The sequence below is a fragment of the Neopsephotus bourkii genome, unplaced genomic scaffold, assembly GCF_033783945.1.
Source record: "Neopsephotus bourkii isolate Nb327-2 ecotype Australia unplaced genomic scaffold, CSIRO-AGI_Nbou_v1 NB_1767, whole genome shotgun sequence".
NCBI lineage: Eukaryota > Metazoa > Chordata > Aves > Psittaciformes > Psittacidae > Neopsephotus > Neopsephotus bourkii.
Genome location: NW_026902241.1, coordinates 11,924,634 through 11,943,106, shown reverse-complemented (window position 1 = coordinate 11,943,106; position 18,473 = coordinate 11,924,634). Strand labels below are relative to the sequence as shown.

The 18,473-nt window shown below is 45.9% G+C and overlaps 1 protein-coding gene across 1 annotated transcript in view; it reads left to right on the top strand.

Annotated features, from left to right (window-relative positions):
- The first annotated feature begins 2,655 nt into the window (after nucleotides 1–2,655).
- The window catches only part of EGLN1 (egl-9 family hypoxia inducible factor 1), a 34,645-nt gene continuing 18,827 nt past the window's right edge, over nucleotides 2,656–18,473 (top strand). The window contains exon 1 of the mRNA XM_061378843.1: nucleotides 2,656–3,746. Within this exon, the coding sequence (XP_061234827.1) occupies nucleotides 2,796–3,746 (951 nt within the window). The 5' untranslated portion in view covers nucleotides 2,656–2,795. The remainder of the gene's footprint in view (nucleotides 3,747–18,473) is intronic.

The following is an 18,473-nucleotide window of genomic DNA, read 5'->3' as shown; positions in this document are numbered from 1 at the left end:
CATTAGGATTTAGCCAGGCACCATATTTGCACCTTGGTGCTTTTCTTACTTGTTTCGTAGCTGGATTATTGAGTTTCAAGTCTGTGACTTTCATCTCCACTATGTCTGCTGAAGGAATATGCATCGAATGCAAAAAGCCTTTAACTCTTCAGTTTCTTTGTGGCAGGAAGTTATTGTTTGCATTTCTGAAGTTTGTGAAAATAACTCTTCTCATTTAGCCCAGTTTAACAACACTGCAAGTCCAAGGAATTCAGTTGCATTTGTATCAGTTTAAAGCAAGTTGGGGAGATGCCTAGCTATTTCTCACATACCTCATCTACAGGTAGTTAAAGAACAACTCTCATCAAAATTAGATTAAAAATCTGCCCACTTCACGCTCTGGGCTTAAAACTTGTTTTTAACTCACCTCCTTCTCCTGTATTTTCCTCCAAGAGCAATAAACAGAGAAATTACTAAACTGCAACTCTATTGGGTTTTAGTTCCCAGCTTTTCCAGTTCATTTTGATTTTTGTTGGGGGTTTTTGTTTGTTTTTGGTGTGCTTTTTTTTGGGGGGGGGGTTTTTTTGTTGTGGGGTTTTTTGTTTTGTTTTTTTTTAAATGCAGCCTTGGAGCTTGCTGATCAAGTTCACCTTGAAATCTCACCCTTTGGGCTTTCATGACCTTGTCCTCTTAGTACTCCGTTTGCCTAATAATTCATCCTGGTCTTCCTTCTCATTTTCTGCCTGTACCACAGGCATTTGTAGCGTTGGCACACTTTGTTTCTCCTTTTACATCCTTCACATAGTACATGCAGTGCATTCCCCCAAGTCCTATCGCTATGTCAGTTTACTTTAAATCCAATTTTATGTAGAGATTATAAGAACCAAACCATTTTAGCTGTGTACCTAAAGCCATCTCACTATAATACAAGTACAGTACAGTCCTAAGCCTCACACTTTTTTGCTCCTCCTGTGAGGAGCAAAAGCGTTACTATTCCTCTTCTATAGTGGCAAATTAAAAACTGATTTATCTAGAATCACACAAAATCCTGCTTCATCCTACGGGTTACCACCCAGAAGACTGCTTTCACCTTTCTATCCTCAGAAGTGTATACTGGATCAAGTATTCGATACTCCTTGGACTTCATAATGGATTTGCTTAACTTACAGGCAGTACACACCAGCTGCAGCCGCTGCCTTTCGCCAGCCCAACCCACGGAGCGAACACTTGCGGTCTGTTCACCAAATGGCTTTCCAAGGGGGTGGGCAGAACCTTGCTCCAGTTTACCACGTGGCTCCAAGGCACCGACCACCATGTTGCGCTGCATCACGGCAAGTTGCACAATACACTCCACTTCCCTAACATCAATCACAAGAAAGCAAAACCATGATTTCGGGATCGACTGCAGATTAATCACCTCAGAAGAGCCCAGATCCTCATACGGCTTCTGACAACTGATGTGACTGCGCTGGGACCTTTGTCGCCACCAGCACCGCTCTGCCAAAACCAGCTTCCTTTTTCCTGTCAGGGACTTTGCCATGTTGATCACAGCACTGGCTCCAAGTCCTGTCCTTTCCTCATTTCAGTGGTCACCTCACCTGCTCCTTCTTCCTCCTTTTTGCTTTTTCAACTGGTTTGACTCTGGCCTTCATTTACCAAGTTAGGTGGGACACAAGCCCCAGATAATTTGTGAGGGAGCCAGTGCTCGTCCCACTTCGCCAGCCATCTGGTGGGGATATTTTGGGGCCTATAGAAGTGACAATATCTAGCCCTCCATTGTGGCCGGGTGCGCGAACACCCTCCGTTGCTCCAGACCACACGCCCAGCTTCCGTGTCAGCCCGACACCCTCCTGCTCTTCGGTGCCGTGCCTCACCTGCAGCGGGCCCGCGTCCCTTCGCTCACCCGGGGGACAGCTCAACACTGGCGACAGGGTCAAGGGCACCCACAGATTAGCGACCCACAGCCCGTGTGGGGACACCGGGGATGTCTCGGGCAGCCGAGATCGATGACACCCCCCCCCTCCCCTCAGCAAAGCTTCTCCCCGTCCCTGGGTCCCGGGAGGCCCCACTGCTCGGTGGCTGCTTCCGCCCGGCCGCCCTCCCGCCGAACCGAGGTCTCCCCAGCAGAGGCCGCCTGGTCACTGCCCGAAGCCTGTCCGTGCGCTCGCAGCCGGGCTCCGCGTTCGCGGCGGTGCGGAGCCGCCGACCGGCCCCTCAGAAAGGCGCGGCCTTGCTCGGCTCGGCTCGGCACGGTGCAGCCCGGCCCGGCCCGGCCCCGCCCGCCTCGCGGCGCGGCCCCGCCCGCCTGACGCGCCGCCGGCGCTGGCGGGCTGGAAGTGGCGTACGTGCAAAGCGGGCCGCGAGAGTGGCACCTCCTCCTCGGCCCGACACAGCGGCGGAGGCGCGGTGGGGAGAGGCGGCGGCCGCGCCGGCCAGCGCACTGGGCTTAGAGGCCGGAGGGGAGCGGAAGGCAGGCCCCCCACCGTGCCAGCCGGCTGCCCGCCGCCGCCGCCGCTCTCTCCCCTCAGGCCGAGCCGCCGCCGCCGGGGCGGCGATGAGGCGGTGCTAGCGGCGTTAGAGGCGCAGGGAGGGCGCCGCGGGCCCCCGCGGCAACCCCGCGCCCGGCCGCCCGAAGGAGGCCGCGGGCCGGCGAAGGTGGAGGGCGGCGGGGGCCGCGGCGGAGCCGGGCGGCCATGATGCAGTGAGCGCTCCCTCCCCGCGCGGCCGGGCGGGGGCCCGCGTTAGCGCCGCTCCCGCCCGCCTCCTTACATAACCCCTCGGCGGCGGAGCGGGGCTGCGGCGGCACCACCAGCGCCATGGCGAATGACAGCGGCGGCGGTGCCGGCCAGGGCGGTGGCGAGAGCAGCAGCAGCAGCGGTGGTGGTGGTGGCGGCGGTGGCGGCACCGGCAGCAGCAGCAGTAGCAGCAGCGAGCGGGACCGGCAGTACTGCGAGCTGTGCGGGAAGATGGAGAACCTGCTACGGTGCGGGCGCTGCCGCAGCTCTTTCTACTGCAGCAAGGAGCACCAGCGCCAGGACTGGAAGAAGCACAAGCTCATCTGCCGCGGCGGAGGCACACCGGCAGCCGCAGCAGGGGGCGCTGCCGAGCCCCGCGGCGGGCACCCCCCGCCGACCCGCGCCCACAGCGCCGGGGCCACGGCGGGAGGCGGCAGCCGGGCGGGGGCCGGAGCTGCGGCGGGGAAGGGCGTAGCGCCGCCGCCCCCGGAGGCCTCCGCCGAGGCCGCCCCGCTGGCCAACAACCACGTCGCCGCCGCCGCAGCCGGCACTGGTGAGGCGGAAGCCCCGGCTGCGGCCCAGTCCCCTTCGCTCTCCGGGGACGCGGTGCTGCTGTACCGGGACAAGTCGAACCTGTACCCGGGCGGCGTGCAGGCAGGGCCCGGCGGGGCAGCGCTGCGCCCCAATGGGCAGACGAAGTCGCTGGTGCCGCAGCGGCTGGCGCTGGAGTACATCGTGCCCTGCATGAACAAGCACGGCATCTGCGTGGTGGACGACTTCCTCGGCAAGGAGCTGGGAGGGCTGGTGGCCGAGGAGGTGCGGGCCCTGCACCACACCGGCCGCTTCACCGACGGGCAGCTCGTCAGCCAGAAGAGCGACTCCTCCAAGGACATCCGCGGCGACAAGATCACCTGGGTGGAGGGCAAGGAGCCGGGCTGCCAGGCCATCCGGCTCCTCATGAACAGCATGGACGATCTCATCCGACACTGCAACGGCAAGCTGGGCAACTACAAAATCAACGGCAGGACGAAAGTGAGTGCGGGACCCCACGTGTGTCCCCCGCAGCCGGGGGGCGAGGAGGGGGGGAGCAGAACCGGCGGTTCCCCGGGCAGGAGTGGGTGTGCGCGCACGTGTGCGCCTGTCTGCGGGTGTGCGTGCGGGTGCGCACGTCCGGTGGTGCGGGTGTGTGTGTGTGCGGGTGCGGGTGCGTCCGGAGCCGCCCCCCGGCCGTGGCGGGGTCTTCCGGGCGGCTGTTGTCCGGGGACCGTCTGCGCTCGACCCAGGAGGTGTGACAGGGCTCGCTTGTCTCTTAGCTCTTTCAGAGTGGGGTGTGTGTGTTGTAAGTCCGGGCTCAGAATGCGGCCTGCTGAGTGCTGGCCTTAAACATGTGGGGAGGAAACCCGCTGCGGTGAACTGTTGTCTCAAAAGCCCGATACATCGCCGGCGACCCTGTCAACCAGGGAGCCCTAGTGCGAGCCCCTGCAGTGGGTGCCGCCGTAGCCAGTGGAGCCATCGGCGATCAGGTTGTCTCTTTTCTGCAAAAAAATCGTAGTCTTTAGATGTATTTTGGGACCAGAGAACTGAATCAGAAGTCTCCCATCGTATTACCCTAACTTGCAGTTCCCTTCCAGTCTTTTAAATAAAGCTCACGCCCTTGGTGAAGCACTAGCAATGAATATTCATGAACGTCTTTTCAGTTAAATAAAAAATGAGATGGGGGGGGGGAAGCCCCTTCACAATTTGCTACCTCTGTTAAAACATAAGGAAGCTAGTGAATTAGTAGGAACCAGCCCGCAGTGGTGGTTAAGCTGTCACAGACAGGCTGTTGTTGCTGCAGCTGCAGAATCTCAGCTGGTAGGAAGCTGCGGGAGGGAGGAGGGGAGAAACTGAGAGGCAGAAAACAGCCTTGGATTTGTTTGAGGCACGGGAAACTCCCGTGATAAAGACAAGTGGGTGGGAGTTTTCTCTTTCTTTTATTTTTTCCTTTTTTTTTTTTTTTGTGTAAAATGTAGTCTTTGCGTACCTTTAGTTGAACTCAAACTTTTTAACGGAAACATGGTCTACACTCCTCCTAGATCCCTGATACTTTGGACTTTACTAAGCCAACCTGACTTTGAGACAGTCGTAAACCTCTTCAATGCCCCAGTGCTTCAAATTGGCACTCTAAAAATACCAGTGGCTTTGCTGGGTTCAATTTATGCAGCAATAAGGAATACTGTTTCTGGTTTTATGTGTAGCCGTATGTGCTAGGGCTTTAGAAAAGGACTTTTGGATTTGTAATCCTGAATCATGCATGTGATTTCTGGACTACTGTCTTACGTTTCTAAGTAGTAAGATACTGATACTTCTGCCACTTGTGAAAGGCAGAAAAATCAGTCTGTTAATGCTGCACACTTCTGTGGAGCAGCAGCAACACAGTGAGGGTTGTTTAGCCCCACTTGCTGAAATATGAAAACTGTCAGTCACTCTCACAGATACACCCTCAGTTGAATAAACAGAAGCAGTTGATAAGAAGAGATTGACAGGTCAGTAGAAGGGTTTGATATGTTGAAATGTGGGGTTTGTCAGTGTTTGGGAATGGCAGAGATAGTGGTATGGCTTTCACCTGTCTTGTGTCTTTGGATAATACACCTTTCCTCTGCCGTTAATGCCACAGTAAGTTGAACTGAAGGGCTGTGGTGGGGGAGCAGTCCATCAGTGGTAACTTCTGTACATCTCTGCAGGGCTCCTGGCTGTTTAGGGGAGGGAAAGGGGGATGTAAAATAAACAGAGACACCTCTTGGTTATCTAAAATAATTTTTAACTCACTTCTTGCACCTGCTTACCTGCTTTTTCTGAATCAAAGTTTGAATGGTTGGTGCTGGAATCCTAGCATACTTTTTATTCTTGGCAGTATAGATGGGTGTACAGTAGAGATATTGTGGTAGCTGCAACAGGTTACTCTCTTAGTGCACTTTGCATGGTGACAGCTGCTTAGATGATTTAGTCAAATACAGTCTGATCTCAAATCTTGATGGGTGTGTTGGATTTGCATTCACAGCAAAGACTTTTGAAAAGGAACAATCCACATGTAATGTTTATTCTTACTGCTTTCGTTTCAAGTAAGAGGACCAAAACACATGGAAATTTAGCACAGGTTGACTGACTGAGCTCTTACAGAATAATTTTACTACTCCTGTGTGCGTATGTTGCAATACTGTGGTTTGCATAGTTGGTGGGTGAAGAACTTAGGGTACCATTTTACTGAAGGTGCTAAATAAACCAGTTTGCAGTGTCACTGGAGATTTGTAGTTCCCCAGCATCTGAACCAGCAAAAGAATTCCAGCCCTTGGGGATTTCCCTGTGCTCCCTAAAATACTGCCAATGTACGCTAGCTGCACAGGGTGATGGGTTGGCACAGTATTAAATGACTGCAGTTCGGTATGGCACTTGATGCAGCTGGGGACCTGCTAGAATTGGGCTGTGCTCATAAATGTCAGTGATGTAGCTGTGCTGAGGAGATCTGGGGTGGTGACATCTAGGCATCTGTTTCCTTAAAAAATCATTTACTGAGAAATCAGATGTGCAGTGTTGTAACTGTGAGGAGAAGGGGATTTTGTTTTCACAATTCTAAAAGCATATTGTTTTGTTCTTTGTTTTTTAAGCCTAACTTTAATGTTCTTTTATTAGACCTTCTCCAGGGTTCAGCTTAAACCACGACAGACCTTTAAATAAAAAACATACAAAAAAAACAACCCCAAACCACTTGTAGCCAGTTATTTAAAATACTGTTGTTGGGTTCACTGCAATGTTGTCTTAGAAAACTGGCTTTGTTTTTGAAGGTTGTGTGAGGGTTGGCATTATGTCACAGGAGCTCTTATTAAATCTTTAACCTTTACCAGATCTAGTTCAAGTTCTGTAAACAAGCATAATCCTATAAGAGGGAATGAATCATAAGTCCACTCCACAGTGTGCTGAAATTCCTACCCTCTTTCCATTACCGAGTCTTCAAAAATGTTTTGCTAACTAAATATACGTACAAAATCAGTTTTATTCTCTGTGCTTTAACTAGCAGCTGGGTACTTTTATAGAAATGAATGAATTATCGATGAAAGGTTTTAATGATGCTCTTGATCAAGGCTAATTGTTTTTGGTGTTATGAAAAAATAGTTGTAGATTAAATTGAAGAGATGATACCTAGATTATCATTTAATTCATTTAAGGCTTAACTTGTACACTTGGTGTTGTTGGCATTGAATTTGCCATCACTTTTACAAAGTGTCTAGAAGGAATACATACAAAGGTGATGTATACCTTGCATCTCCTAGCCTGTAAAACTATTAGGGAAAAAGTACATTGTTTAAATTGAATCTGTTTTAAACTGATTTTCTTCAATAGGACTGGTCTCTTAAGGTAAATGACATGAAATAAGCTAAGAGCCTAAGTCTGAGAAACCTGAGGTTTTACTTTGAAAGTCTCTGGGTTTTCCCTAGACTAACTGGGCTACTGAGATCTACTTCAACTGATGTGGCTCTGCTTAGACCTGACTGCTAGATTACTCTCCACCCTGAAAGGTGTCTATGTCGTAGTAAATACAAACCAGCCACAGACCTGTGAGGTCTGTGGACAGTACAGCAGCAGGCATAAGAGAATGGCTAACTATTTACTCATCTTGGAAGTCTTGACTTACTACATTCCTTGCTTTTGTTCTAGTCTCTTTCTTTCCAGACTCTGCTTCCTTCTCTCTAGCAGATGGTGGCACATACTTGCATACATGAGCTGTAGTGTCTTTTTTCTACTTCCTGTTATTTTCTAGGTTTTTCTTCTTCAGTCTCTTCCCAAAATATTATTTTCTTCTTATTTTAACTTTCCCTTATCAGTTACCAAACTTGTATGTGCATGTATGTGCATGTATTTCTGTTTCTTGCCTGTCTTGTCTTAGATAGCCGGTGGAGGTATAAACCTGCTCATCAAAGTCAGGGAATGAAATCCTGAATTTCACCCAGATGAGTTTTTTTTCTGCCTTCCCCCACAGAGGCTGAGAAGGGGTCAAGGGAGGGGCCAGCTTCAAGATTTTTTTTGCTAGGTTTCTCTTTCCCCTATTGTGAACCCTGACAATCATTTAAAACTTCCTATAAATCTGAAGTTTGCATCTTTTACTACTGTTGCAGTAATATTGGGACATCCCAGTCATGGGTTCCTAATAATGCCTGTATAAATGGACATCTTATCAACCATTCCTGCTTCTGCTCCCATCACACCCATCACCGCCCATCTTCTAACCCTACTCTGTGCCATTTAGTAGTAGGAGATTGAATAGAGGTTTTGACAGTCCCTGTTACATCCCTTCATGTTTTGCTTTGTTCTCACTTTTTGTAACCAGCCAGAAGACTTGCAGTTCAAATTGCTCTCCTGTCTCTACCAGTAGGCCAGTGGCACCCACTGCTGAGCCACCAGTGGCTTAAAAATCTGCTTTATTAGCTACGCTTTGTGCAAGCCTGCTTTCCTGCTTTTTCTTGGAATTGTTCAATTACATAATTGCTCATCTCTTACTCGCTCCCCGCCTCCAGTCTCAAAATAAACTGACCTGATCATAAGTACTTTAACTGCTGCTTATAATTCCCTGGTTGTTCATCAGTTTGCAGCATGATGCTGTGTGCTAGAGCATCCTGGAGTTTTCTGAAGACCTGAGGTCTTTGAATTCTGACTAGTATGAGCACTGACTAGTGCCTCCTTCAGAGTTGATAGTGCTCCTTTAGAAAATCTTGTATAGGAGTGAGTGGACTTCTCCTACCCTGCTGTTAGCTTTTCTATAAACTGGAAAGAAGAGGTGCTCTACTCTGGCCTTCTGTTTATGTTGGTGCTTTCCTACAAACTAGTTGGATTAATGTTACCAAGGAAACAGAAATGTACCTAAGGAGCAGTAATCAGCTGGTAGAGCTGAAGATGTCAGCAGCCATGTAGCGCTCACTGAGAGGGGACAGAGGGAAAGTGGGAGGGGGAATAGATTAAATTTGAGCTTTGCAGATGCTGTTTAAAATAGTATACAGGAGACTTGAGCAAGACTTCTGGATGTTCTTTCCACTGTATCTTATTCCGCAAAATACAACCATGAGTATGTATGGCGATAAGACAAAATAAGATGTGGAGAGTAAGTACTCAGCAAATGGGCAGGTACTGGAAAGTGATGATGATGGCAAAACATGGTAAAAGGAAAGGGAGCACAGAGGCGAGTGCAGGGCTGTGCTGCAGCTTGTGTGAGTCCCACTCTGATCACAGGCCCCAAGAGCTGTGGCTGTGGATATGAGCTGAGGAATGTCTGTAATGAGTAATTTCCCTTCAGTTTGCTTGTGGCATGCTTGGTTACAGGGATCCATCATTCTGGGGGGTTTATTTCACTATCATGCCTTGAATTTATTTCTTGGTAGAAAACTGCCTGATGTAATTTTTCATAATGGATGATTGTATGGGTTTGAATTTATCACTAAGTTGTGGGAAGTGTGGTTGGGCCTCAATCTCTCTCAAGCAACTCACTTGAGTTGCTTGACCTTGATATAGAATATGACCAATGCTCATCTTTATCAATTCTTTTCCCAACAGTGATGTTGGTGATCTTCTTGACAAGCATGCTGGTCAGTGAAGGATTGTATGGTGATTCACGGGTACTCAGGAGCCTGCAGTTCTTGTATCCCTGTTGGGGTAGAGCCCTGTCATGTGATGAGCACAGTTTCATTTGTTGTTCTTCATGTACAAGCATTCTGGATCCCAAATGGAATATATGATCAGAAGGCTGTCTGTTGTCTCTAATACACATGATCTTTTGGTCAAGAAACACAGCATCCAGAAAAGACATTTGTTACTGGCCAGTGAAAATGAAAATCTGAACTTTGCTGAGATTGTCAGGTTCTCCTACCAGAGAAAATGACAAAGATACACTAGTTTCTGAGGGGCAACTGTGTGGTGGGTTTAATGTTGAAGTGTGGTAGATACACAGCATGTCTGAGGATGGAGAGCACTACCTGTGACCTCTGTCTTAGGCTGAAGTTCAGTGAATGCTGTTAGCTGGCACAGCTGGAGAAGTAGTCACTGTTCTTTGCCAGCACAAGTATTTACATGGCCATCCTGTGAACTGGTTTGGGGAACTGATCCATCTGAAAAATACACTGGCAAAAGAAGTGCTCCTGGTTCAGTGTTCGGATGTTTGTGCTGGCACAGGGGACTGGCAGATGGTGAGACTTTCTTTCAGCAGCAATGTAAATTTATGCCAGCTTAAAGTGTTTGCCAAACTACAGCCTTAGTTTAACACTCAAGGACTGATTATCCTAAAATTTGCCAAGGAAAATTCAAACACAGTCTAAGAAATCTTTGCTTGCTTTCTTACCCTTTCTTCATTCTTGTGTGTTCAGTATGAGACTCAATTCTTGCCATGAGAAATGTAGTCTTACACTCTCCAAGGATCTTCCTTGTGGTGGTTTTATACAGCAGCTTTCCTGATCTACCCACCATGTGATCCCATGTAGCATGGCACAAGGAGAAAAGTATTTTCTACAAAGGAAAATTTACTTTCTTTCCTTAACCCATCTCTGCTAGCTTCTACCCTCCAGCTACTAGCTAGATTTCTTAGGCTTGTTGGTTGTCCCTATCCGTTATTGTGGAACTTTATTAGCATCAAAGACATTCTTCATTTCTCTAATTCAGGATGAGGCTGAACTGTCATTGCCTGTGATGAACACTCAGCTGCAGCTTGCTTTTGTTTGCTGCTGGCTGCCACTGGTAAGGAAGGTTGCTGCTCAGCCACATCCCCTTGTGCCAGGTCCAGCACTCCTTCTGCTTCTGGGGCTCTGTCTGAAATGGGCAGTTTCAGTCTATTTCACTTCTTTGGTTCTGTTCCCTGGTGCATTATGATAGCTCTGTGAAATTCTGTGTTGGTTACTTGCTTGCTTTTTCCCAGTCATTTTTGATGGGTAGCCGCAGTCAGTTTTTGAGTTGTTGCTGTTTTGGAGATTAGGAACCCTTGGCCTTGTGGTTTGCGCGCATCAGTGATTTCAGCACGCTGTGGGTAATTATTTCATTTTTTCCAGTCAGTGGTATCAAAGATTTTCTAGCCATGTTGCTGCTTTGATGTGCTGTGCTGTCTCTTCTGCTCAGAATGGGCTCGATTCAACAGTGCCCAACAACCATAGCTGTACAGCATCAGAGGAAGAGCTGTCTTCCCTTGCTGGTGGCCTCTTGAACTGAAATTCCTTGGAAGTGATGTCCTGCCAAGTCATAGGACTGTCTGAGCAGCAGTTCTCAAATCTCTAGTTTGGCTTTTATCAGTAACCTTGACTGGGTGGTTGAGAGATGTTTTCCCTTTTTCTAGATGATGCTTGATTTCTGAATAGGTTCTGCCAACTATTTCCTGCGAATAAATGAGCAGTGTATTACTCTCTTTTGTGTTATTTACCTGCTGTCACAGTGTTTGTAATTCAGTCCTGGTTATCTGACAGCTTGTGGCTTGAGCGCAGGCTTGATTACTGTTGGAACTTTGCAGAATGCTGTCTTTGTAGTTGCCTACTACATTGTCCTGTGAGGGCAAGTATGTATGTATGTACCTGTAGGCATGTACATAGTATACTTGCAGCAAGTAATCTACATTTAACCTCATGGCTTAGATGAAGGCTTTCTCCTGCAGCAGAAAGGAAACTTGTTTTATAAAAGTGGAACAGATACTCTGTATAGAGCAGAAAATTCTTCTTGCCCATCTGGAGGCTAAATGGGTTTTCATGAAGTTCCTTGGAGAGTTCTTGTACAAAGACAGCACTTTTTTTCAGTTCAAAATTCAGTGTGGGACTGTTGCGCCTGGGTTGGTTGGATGATTCTTCAGTGGACTGCTTGTGGGGCTCCCTGTCTCTTGTGCTGTTTGTTGTATTTTGTCCCTTTACTGTAAGGGAGTGACTGTGGACAATCCAAGGACTGTGCATATAAACTTACTCTGGATCTGTCAATACAAGATCTTTTAATCGCTGGCATGTTTCTTACAATCCACCAAGGAAATAATATTTTGAAAGTGTCATTTTCAGTGAACAAAGCAGTAAAGTTATTTGACTTTGCAGCTACTACTGAATGAAGTGTTTGTTATTTATGATACCATTTTTGTCTTCCACATTTGTGACTTACTATATAAACCCTTCAAAAGTAGGACTAACGCTTGGTCTTTGTGGCGTTTTCAAAAAGCCACTTGGTGTTCATTAAATGCTTGTAAACTTCCAGTTTCTGAAGACTGTTGGTTAACAATGGTTAACAACAGCTCATCAAGCATATTTTCAGTGCAGGCCTGTGCCAGAATTAGCTTGTAAGTGGCAGTCGTAAGCTTCAGGTCAAAAGTGAATTCACTCGCTGTCCCAGGGCAGTATCTCTCAAAAACAGAGCAATGCTTTTATGCAGGTAACAGCTGCTTGCACTTGAAGACTTACTTGTTCTTGGTATTTAGCTTAAAACTAGTCAAGATTATTTTTGGTAGCATATAATGTTATAAATAGGAATTGGGTGGAAACGTGCGTGCCTGCATGTCTATATGGATGTTGTGTGTGAAGATAAGGCAGTTATATTTACATTGCATGCGTAGTGCTGCAACAAAGAGATGAAGGCTGTACCTGTAAAGCAGTTGATGAGGCCTAACAAAATATACTATTTTATACCTAATTTTACACATTAATTTAGCGTCAGACCAACTCGGAGCACACAGTTTGACCATGAAGGCATTCTGGACTGTACAAATGATGTGTGACTTCGAGGAAATGCTGCTCTGTGGCCCCAGCATGCTGCTCTGAGAGCAGAGTGTGGGACTGCTTTGCCTTGTTTCAGCAAAAACAAGCGTTATGTTGAAAATGATACAAAGGTGAATACATTGAGGGAGTTCAGGAAGCTGTTGTCCCTTTTGGTCCTAACAGGGTGGAGAAATTGTTGCATTGGTTGTCAGATGACTGTGAGAAGTTTTAAAATGCAATAAATTATTAAAGACATGAGGGGTTTATATGTACTTGTCTTTTTTGTTTGTTTTTGGTCTATTTTTTTGTTTTAATGTAAAGGTATTTTAAATCTGTTTACTACAAGAGCTTGTACTGTTGATTTGCATCACTTTGTCTTGTTGGTTGCTCAAAATTCTGGGTAAAGTAGCAGAGGCTGTAGGTTTCTCTGCTGGGCATGCTCTTGCTGTGGCTTGCTGACCTTCTGGCGTGCCATGGTCTGTTATCTTCCTGCTTGCTTAGTTTGTTCAGCAGGCTGCAGCTGTATGGTTAGAACAGTCCTAAAGTTACTAGTCAAATGAAACAAAGAAGTTACAATAACAGACTAACCTGACTGTTCTGATAATGTGGAATTTAAATTGCCATAGGTCAAAACCTTGGTTCATACTAATTTTGTGGCAGAAATCCTTGTATGTTTAAGTTCCCTGCACTGTGATAGTCTAGGGATGCAGCATGTGAAAGGTTTCCAAAGCAGTTTATAGATGGTTATTAATGTATCTTTCTTGCTCTTTGTCCTGTTCAGGCATCTGTTCAAGCAGCTCACCCTCACCGTGGGCACCAGGCTTCCTCAACAGCTTCTGCTGTATTCAGACAGCATGTGGCCTGTGCTCTGCTGAAGGCATCAGGCCCTTCCAGTTCCAGCAGTTGCTGTATTGTTGTTCAGGCGGCTGGCATGCAGCCTTGTTGCTGTGAGAAAGGAAGCTGTGGCCAGTTGATAAAGGCATCTTAAACTGACTCAGTTTCAGCTGGCATATTGTATGATGCCCAGTGAAATAGATGTTGGCTAATCATGCTTCTGGCTTAAGCTTATTTGTGTCTCCTTTAGCCCTGATATGACAGAGCATCAGTCAGTCAGTAGCACTCTTCATGATAGGGGATTTGATTTTTCAGGTCATACGGGGAGAGGCTGAGAAAGCTGGGGCTGTTTATGCTGGAGAGGAGAAGGCACGGTGGGACTGTACTAGTGTGTACAGATACCTGGTGGGGGAGTCAAGAAGGGGAAGTCAGGCTCTTCTCAGCAGTGTCCAGTGATGAAGCAGTGGGCACCTTGAAATGCAAGAAACACCATTTAAACTTAAGAAATGCTTTTTCCACTGTGAGGTAAAATGGAGAAGCAGGTTTTCAGCGAGGTTGTGGAGTCTCCATCTTGGAGATCTTTGAAACCCAGTCTCTGAGCAAGGGGCTGGACTAGATGATGTCCAGAGGTGCCTGCCAACCTCATCCTTCCTATGGAGAAAACAAACACTGCAGTTTGGAGTGGAGGAGATACAAAACAAGCCAGTTTTTGTAGTTATCAAAAATACTTGTTTTTCCAGTAATGGTACAGTCAGTAAAAAGTCCTGCTTCTTCCATTTCTGAGTGAAGTGACCAGAGACCAGAAGGCCTTCCTACTAGTGGTTGGTTGTTTCTTAAAGCAAGATTATGGTCAGATATGTAAGTAATAGTTCAAAATACTCCTATCTTGGATCTCTCTTGTTCATCCAGGTGGTCGCTTGTACTATAGTCTGTGCTGCTGCCTCTTCACTGTTTATCCCATGTTGCCTGTTTTACAGTTCCTATGTGCATATGCCCATTAATGCAGTCCTGTCCTAGGATAGTTTGCTGATTTTTGAAGTATGTGCACACTTCACAAGGCTGATCTAAGCAAAAGTTTAAGAAATTAAAATCAATTATTTATCTACTGGGGGGCTGGGTCATACTTTCTCTCCGAAATTATTTTAGTTATATATGATTTTGAGACCTCTTCTATTATAGCGAAAAGTCAGAGTGCACCAGGGATAGCTATCCTTTCTTCGCTAGACAGAGAGGAAAGTGTCAGAAGAAAACCCACAAAAAGTGCTTTGCTTTAATATTTGCCATACTTTTTTATTTTATATAGCAAATTTTGTAACAAGCATCTGCACGAGATTATTTTCAGACATTTTAATTTTACTTAAGAAAAATGTCACCTGCTTAACATAAAAAAGTTTCAAAGAAGTGTGAGGAGGGAACCTTTCGACAGGTAAGAGTCAAGCTTGTATGTTTTGTCAGATTCTTGTATAAATCAAAAGCCTGCAGCTCTCAAATTACACTCCTTGCCCCCTGTTTATCTTCTAGCCATTTTCTTTCATCTGTATTCCCTTCAAGTAGATGCTGCTCTTGCCCACTTTTCTGCTGCCAGTGCTCCCCTGGACACCTCAGTCTGCAGTAGTGAGCTCCTTTGCCCACTACTTCAGGTTGAGAAGGGAAGAGGGAGGGAGGAGCAGCACCAGGTGCCCCCGCAAGGGTGCAGAGGGTTAGGCTTGCCTCAGTTGCTGCTCTCTGACAGGTATTCAGCAGCTGCAGGCAACCTGTTGATGGGCTCTCCTCTGCAAGTACTGCATTTGAAAGATAAGAGCTGCCTGCCTCTGGAGATGCCAGTTTGACCATCTGTGACCTGTATCTAGTCACAAATTGAAGCCAGATAGAGTTGTGCTCATCTGAAGTGACCTGTATGAACTAGATGCCAGACCATCCCTGAATTGTAGGTTATAAAGCTGTGGTTTTTTTGAAAAAAGTACCCAGTCTTACCATAAAAACAAAATACAAATAAAAATGCAGTGAAACAGTAAAACCGAGCTGCAAGATGTTCCAATGCTGGTGACCAGCTTTGCTCAGAACTTAGGCCATTTTTGCACTCTTGATTAATTAGTTTCAGCTTTTATCAAGTTGCCTTCTTATGTTTGCTAGACAGTTTTCATTATCGGTCATCTCTGTTTCACACAAGTATTTGTCATCTGTTTCAATAATCGGTGTGTATATCAAGCTTTGAAATTTGTATAAACTGATGCTGTTATATACCATCTACTTTCTATTAAGTTCAAGAACTGTCTCAATCAGAGGTTGCATCTGGACCGTTGCTTGTAATACACACGGATGGACATAGTTGCCATTAATTTATGTAATCTTGTTTTAAAAGCCGTTCGTACTTTTGGCCTCTGCAATATCCTGTAACGAGTCCTGCAGTTTGATTAGATGGAAAAGGAACTTCCTTTTGTTTAAAACCTGCTGCCTGGTGATTTCAGTGTCTCCTAGACTCTGTATTGTGAAAACTAGTTTCCTGGTAGCTTCACTTATCATGGTTTAAAAGTTTGCTATTTGCTTCCATACATTTTTCAGCTGATATTCTTTCCCTCCTAAACTGAAAAATTGGTAGTCTTTCTAGTGGGTACTGTTCCACATTTCTGGTCATTCCTGCTGCCCTTCTGTGCAGCTTTTCTGTTTCTGCTAATCCCTCTTCAAGGTACCAGAAGCACAGTATTTAATGTAGAAGTACATAATGAATTTGTATGCTGGCATAGTGATGTACTCTGTGTTGCCTTTCCCTGTCTAGTGATTTATGACAGTTTAGTTGCCTCTGCTGCTCTGCTGAGATAATGGTCTTAGGAGAATGACCTGTACTTAGTGCATTTTTTTTCTAAGTGATGCTATGCAGTTTAGAAGACATCACTGTATAAGAAGGCTTTTTTCTCCTTTTCCAGGTGGTATTCCTTTGCACTTAATCTTTCCTGAATTCACCTGCCGTTTCACTGTCCAGGCACTTGGCATTGTTTAACTCTTCTGTGCACTTTTCTGCACCTTTCTACATCCTAGCCAGGGGTAGGATGGGTTATGCAACATATTTCAGTATTGCATGTAAGCACTGACCCCTCTCCTGCTCACCCGCTTTTCCCAGGTCACAGAGGAAAAGTACAAGTCCTGTGGGGATCCTGCTGGTGACTCCTCATTTTTCACTGAAAGTAGATTAGTTTACTGTAGTGAAATTTACTGCCATTTACTATTTTACTGCTCTTTGCTGTGCTCTTTCCAGTACTTTAAAATGCCTTGGAAGTAAGATCTATGCTTAAAATGCTTTACACTTAAACATCTCTAATTTTTGCATTAAAAACAAGGCTTTGAGAACATTTTTATTGAATCTCCATTGTAGCTTGGAGAAAATGACATGTAGTGACTCCCGAAGGCCTCCTAACACCTGGCACAGACTCAAGAACAACACAGGAGTTCCTAGACTGGAGTCCTGACTTTGTCATTTTCCTTAGTGAAAATAGAAAATGGGAGTGGTCTCTCTCTTGAGCCAAAGGCTATGCCAGAATTATATTGTAAGCTGTATAGGTAATAAGATAAATGTATTATTTTTGCCTGTTTAGTCATATAACTTTACAAAGAGCCGTGTAAACATGGACAGTAATACTCCTCTGCAGAACAAGAAATGTAGATTAATGTACTGTCAACTAGCTTTAAGTTTAGTTTTCTCATACAGCAACATGACTGTTTCAGGGGTGTTGTTTCTGCCTTAGCCTTTTACTCTTTCTGTACTCACATCCTGCTACTTGGAAGGTACACACCCATTGAAAGACAAAGCAAGTAACAAATGATCATTCCTCGCCATTGAGGCTTCAGCTTCTACAGTTCAACTAGTAATAGCTCCATAGTAAAGCCCCAGAGAAAACTGCCTTTGAGTGAAATTGTTTTTCCTTCCCCACCCCCATTTGGGTACAGCTTCCTAGAGGGAATGATGGAATTCTGCAGTGGCTCAGTGGGGAACAGAATTTGCCAATGAGGGGAAGATGGAGTCCCTTTGCGATTTCTCCCTTTGAAAAAACTCTTACACATTTTTTCATCATCAGGCCTTCATTTGGCAGTAAGGGTTATCTTGGCTTGGGAAGCCTTAATTAATGGTGCCTTTACAGAGGAAGTAAATTCTTGTTTTCTGGAATACCTTTCAGTCATCTTGTTGGTAGCTGCATAGCACTGCTTGTATTGATCCTGGAAGTAAAATATATTATGGCCTTTTTACAGGCACTTTAGGGTTTGTGTGTGTGCCAAGCTGGAGCACCAGTCAATACGCTTGAGAGCATAGTTGCCATTCAGAGGCGTAGAGACAGCTGCTTGCAGGGCCACTCCATGTGAACGTTTTACCTGAGAGACACATGATGTGAGCAGCCTTCTGTGCCCAGTGGGTGGATATGAGCAGGATGGTACTGTGCTGTACACAGAGCGGTGCCTTTTTTCTTTTCAGTGGCGATTCTGTGTGCTGAGTGTAGCCTCCACTGTCTGAGATGTTTTGTCATGCGGTTGATTAAGGGACTGGAGGACACAGAAAAGCAATTATAGCTGAGGCCTGATGGGGTATCTTAGTCATTAGTGCTTGCAGCTTGATTTCATGGGGTTAGCAGCAGGGCAGTCACAATTAAAGCCCATGCTGTGGAACTTGTTCCCTTCATTATCACAGCGCATGGTTGGCAAGCACCTCTGCTGTCCACTAGTCCTTATCTGCTCCTCCTTTTCCTTGCTCTTCTTCAGCCTTTCTCTGGCTTCAAAATTGGTTTTCCTCTTCAGCTGCACATCTCAAACTGTAATATCCTTAGTATAAAGTTACAGGGCTATCTACTGTATGTAGTAGAAGTTAGTAAATCAGTTGACTGCCCTCGGTTAACTTCCTGATACACTGTCTCCGATTCAGAAAATATTATCCACTGTTAGGATACAATAATAGGCACATGTTTTAGAAGATCTGTCATTTATTTTGGTAATGATGTAGAAATTTAGTTTTAGAGTATGTCTGTGGCTGAAAAATATATTTCTGCCAGCCCTGGAATCTGAGGTGATTGCCTGCTGTTGATTTTTTATTATTATTTTTTTTTTTTGGCATAGAAATCTGGAATCTCGTATTTTTGCAGAATTGATTGTTGTTTCACTTGTTCCGTCGTTCTCATGGTACTCAGCATTATTTTCTGCCTTTTGGTAATGCAGA